Source organism: Volvox carteri, assembly GCF_000143455.1.
Source record: "Volvox carteri f. nagariensis unplaced genomic scaffold VOLCAscaffold_58, whole genome shotgun sequence".
NCBI lineage: Eukaryota > Viridiplantae > Chlorophyta > Chlorophyceae > Chlamydomonadales > Volvocaceae > Volvox > Volvox carteri.
The window spans coordinates 288,763-292,665 of NW_003307601.1; the positions used below are offsets into that span (position 1 = coordinate 288,763).

General features: G+C 57.4%; 1 protein-coding gene across 1 annotated transcript; it reads right to left on the reverse strand.

The window, feature by feature from the left end:
• Nucleotides 1–3,118: 3,118 nt before the first annotated feature.
• VOLCADRAFT_66661 (uncharacterized protein) lies at nt 3,119–3,880 on the reverse strand (the record flags this gene model as incomplete). Its single annotated transcript, XM_002956170.1, has 1 exon — nt 3,119–3,880. A coding segment is annotated over one exon (762 nt), but the record flags the coding sequence as incomplete, so codon positions are not given.
• Between the last annotated feature and the right edge of the window lie 23 nt (nt 3,881–3,903).

Consider the following 3,903-nt stretch of genomic DNA (forward strand, 5'->3'; position numbering starts at 1 on the left):
CAACCATGTATAACACACACACACACACACATGGTTGGGGGTGCGTGACCCCATACCTGTAAAGCTACCTACCCAAGCCGAAGTCCCAACGGCAATACTTCAACGCCTAAAAGCCACGGAGGAAAGGAAAACACCGCACATCAGCCCAGACTAGCGTCCAAAGGGGGTAATTGAGTTTCGGTGAGCCCACATACGTTCCAACATCCTCGCCAGACGTGCTGGTTCCCATTTCATGGCCTCCAACATGCTCTGTTGATGATCGAATCCCTCTTCAGCACGAATATCATTACAGGCTGGGCATTCCAATAACACGTGTTTTTCATCCTCGATTCGGCTATTAGTACCACAACAGCGGCAAAACCGCTGCGCCCCGGGGACATGGTACTTGCCCCTTTGTGCTCTGTTTGCCTCCAGATCCCAGCAACATAAACGAAACTGCATTAGCTTACGATGTGCTAAACGAGAAATGAAAACCTTAGCATGTGTTGGCCACATGACGGCTGCGGCTTCCGAAAAGGGCAGCCCCATCCAGTGCTTATACTTCGCCATTTGCACTCCCGGCTGCTTCCCATCTGATGGGTACTCCTCTGGCAAGACAGTCAGACGCGTATGGTCCCAGCCGCTCATCAAACGCTCTCTTAGTGCCGTTATCATCGCTCCTTCGGGTAGAGGCCTACTCAACAACCAGTCAACACGCTACTTTACCCCCATGACTTCTTGCGGTATTCCGCTCCAAATATTGCACTCCAAGAAGGAAAACAGTCGTAACATTGAGGTTCCCCAACCCTCCCATTCCGGGTTGGTCAGGGCATCGGTTATCTCCTGCCGTAAAACGGCATGAGCAATGGACCCCACTTGCTTTTGAAGGCGGTTCCAGGAACGGAGGATCTGTTTCACCATGTAATACTGTAAGGGGAGTTCAGCCAGCTCCGCATACAACAGCCTGTGGAATGGCCGTACCGTCCCAACTACCTACCTCAGGAATAAAATCTGCAGCTGGACTGCACTATCCTTCAAACAGGCTTCGAACATGCCCTTCGCAAGGTTGGCTTTATCCCGCCGCCTTCCTGTCCACGACCTCTGCCAGCGCAAAAGGGCATCCCAAAGGCTTCGCAAAACAAGTCCACAAGATGTAGCAACTCAGACATTCGCTCTAGACTAACATCGTCTGCATACAACAGTATGGAGACGCGCTTGCTGTCCACAAGGGGTGTGTCACGCTTACGCACTCCAGATTCTACAAGGTCATGAGTATCAATCAGATCAGCTAGTGTCTCAATGAAGATGTATGATGTATGATGTGTGGGACAGGGGGGCATATCGTCACCCTGCGGCCGCTACCCCGCGAAACCCTGCCTTCCCTGGTATTTCGGGGCACCCTCATCTAGTCACCCTAGCCAACTTCTCAGTGGATCGCTCAGGTTCCGCACCCACCACCAGCATCCAACTGAATCTGCCGGATCGACAGCGGCCCAACTCCATTCCCGGTCACGTCTTAAGTCAGCTTTATCCGACCCTGACAGGTCTCGATTCCGGGATCTGCCGGGGGCATTGATGCGTGCTCTACCAGTAGTGCTTAACGTATGTATAATGTATGTGCAGCCGTACATCTGTGCATTGATATGTCAGTGCATAACTACAGGGTAGAAGCTTGACTGTATCTTCGATTTGGGTTTGGGCTTTTCTCGCGCAGCCTATGTCAAGAACACTTTGTATTGGTGTTCCCCGGAGGAGACAACGATGCCATCCGTGCTTTGCAACGCGTAACGTGATTTATTGAATTAATATGTAGAAGCATGGCCAATGCCCGTATTAGAAGTTCTAACATTAATAGCCGCCCGATAGCGGAGAATATGTCGTAAAGAATCAAGTGAAGCTGCCTGCCGCAAGCGAGAGTGACATACACATGGTGCACATGCCGAGTAGCGGCCGCCGGTGCATATCCCCAAATTGCCTTGTGTTCGTGCAACAATTTTCCTTCAAAGTAAAAATAAAAATAAGGAAACCACGTACCATAGGGGATTCTGTTCCTTTTTCTGTGCCTTTTGCACCTGCACCCACACCCGCACCCGCACCCGCACCTGGGGAGACTGAGGCAAACTGGTTTATATTACTGGTCAGACCCCCGACAATAATCGGGAGAAATAAGTTTATGAAACGCTGCTAAGGTGTGGAGAGGAGGTCTAGTTGATGGACTAAGTTTCGCATGCTTGAGTTGGTGGTTGTTGATGTTGTTACAGGGTGGTTAAGCTTCACCAGTGGCCTCCTTCCCGAGGCAATTCCCTGCTCTCCCCTGCTAGAGGAGCACCCTAAGCCATTCACCCCATCCGAATTCAGAGTGTACTCTTTGAGTTTGGCAACTCACCACCAGCATCCAACCAAATCTAGCGGATCAACGGCGCCTCAACTAAGTTCCTGGTCAGCTCGCGAGTTGATTTTATCACGTCCACAAGATGGGGGGCCACCTCCCATTTCACCACCTCTCAAACACCCAAGAGGTCGGCAGGCGAATTTGAACCCGGGTCGACCGGGAGCAGAAGTCAGGCCTTAACCTCTGCCAGCCGCCTGCATGGTTGTTGGCTGACCTGTTTTCTACGGATGTCGGGTGACTGGATGAGGAGGGGTCTAGTTAGCAGGACCATAAAACCGCCGTCGGTTGTACGGTGGAATCAAATTTCAATATATATAGTCCATGGCCTCCGGGTTTTAACGGACCCCCCGTGCGGCACTTGTGCGGCACTTGTAACTTGTACCTTGTATTACATATGTTGCTCGCGCACCCACACCCACACCCACACCCACACCCACACCCACACCCACACCCACACCCACACCCACACCCACACCCACACCCACACCCACACCCACACCCACACCCACACCCACACCCACACCCACACCCACACCCACACCCGCACCCACACCCGCACCCGCACCCGCACCCGCACCCGCACCCGCACCCGCACCCGCACCCACACCAACAAATGACCCTTCCCTCCCCACGCCCTATATGTGGGCTGTCTGGGTTTTGGCAGCCCCGGAAGGTTATCTGTTTGACCATTCCATGGACCCTGACACCCATCACCTGCTCATGTTCTCATCCACAGCCCGGCGGCGGCTACAACGACGGCGCATGATGGCTTTTGCGCCGGCAGCTGGCCTCATGCCGGCGGCAGCTGGGCGCCTGCCGGCGGCAGCTGGCCACATGCCGGCGGCAGCTGGGCGCATGCCAGCGGCAGCTGGCCACATGCCGGCGGCAGCTGGCCTCATGCCAGCGGCAGCTGGCCACATGCCGGCGGCAGCTGGCCACATGCCGCCGGCAGCTGGCTACATGCCGGCGGCAGCTGGCCACATGCCAGCGGCAGCTGGCCACATGCCGGCGGCAGCTGGCCTCATGCCGGCGGCAGCTGGCCACATGCCGGCGGCAGCTGGCCTCATGCCGGCGGCAGCTGGCTTCATGCCGGCGGCAGCTGGCCTCATGCCGGCGGCAGCTGGCCACATGCCGGCGGCAGCTGGCCACATGCCGGCGGCAGCTGGGCGCCTGCCGGCGGCAGCTGGGCGCATGCCGGCGGCAGCTGGCCACATGCCGGCGGCAGCTGGCCTCATGCCGACGGCAGCTGGCCACATGCCGGCGGCAGCTGGCCACATGCCGGCGGCAGCTGGCCACATGCCGGCGGCAGCTGGCCACATGCCGGCGGCAGCTGGCCTCATGCCGGCGGCAGCTGGCCTCATGCCGGCGGCAGCTGGCCTCATGCCGGCGGCAGCTGGCCACATGCCGACGGCAGCTGGCCACATGCCGGCGGCAGCTGGCCACATGCCGGCGGCAGCTGGCCGCATGCCGGCGGCAGCTGGCCACATGCCGGCGGCAGCTGGCCTCATGCCAGCGGCAGCTGGCCACATGCC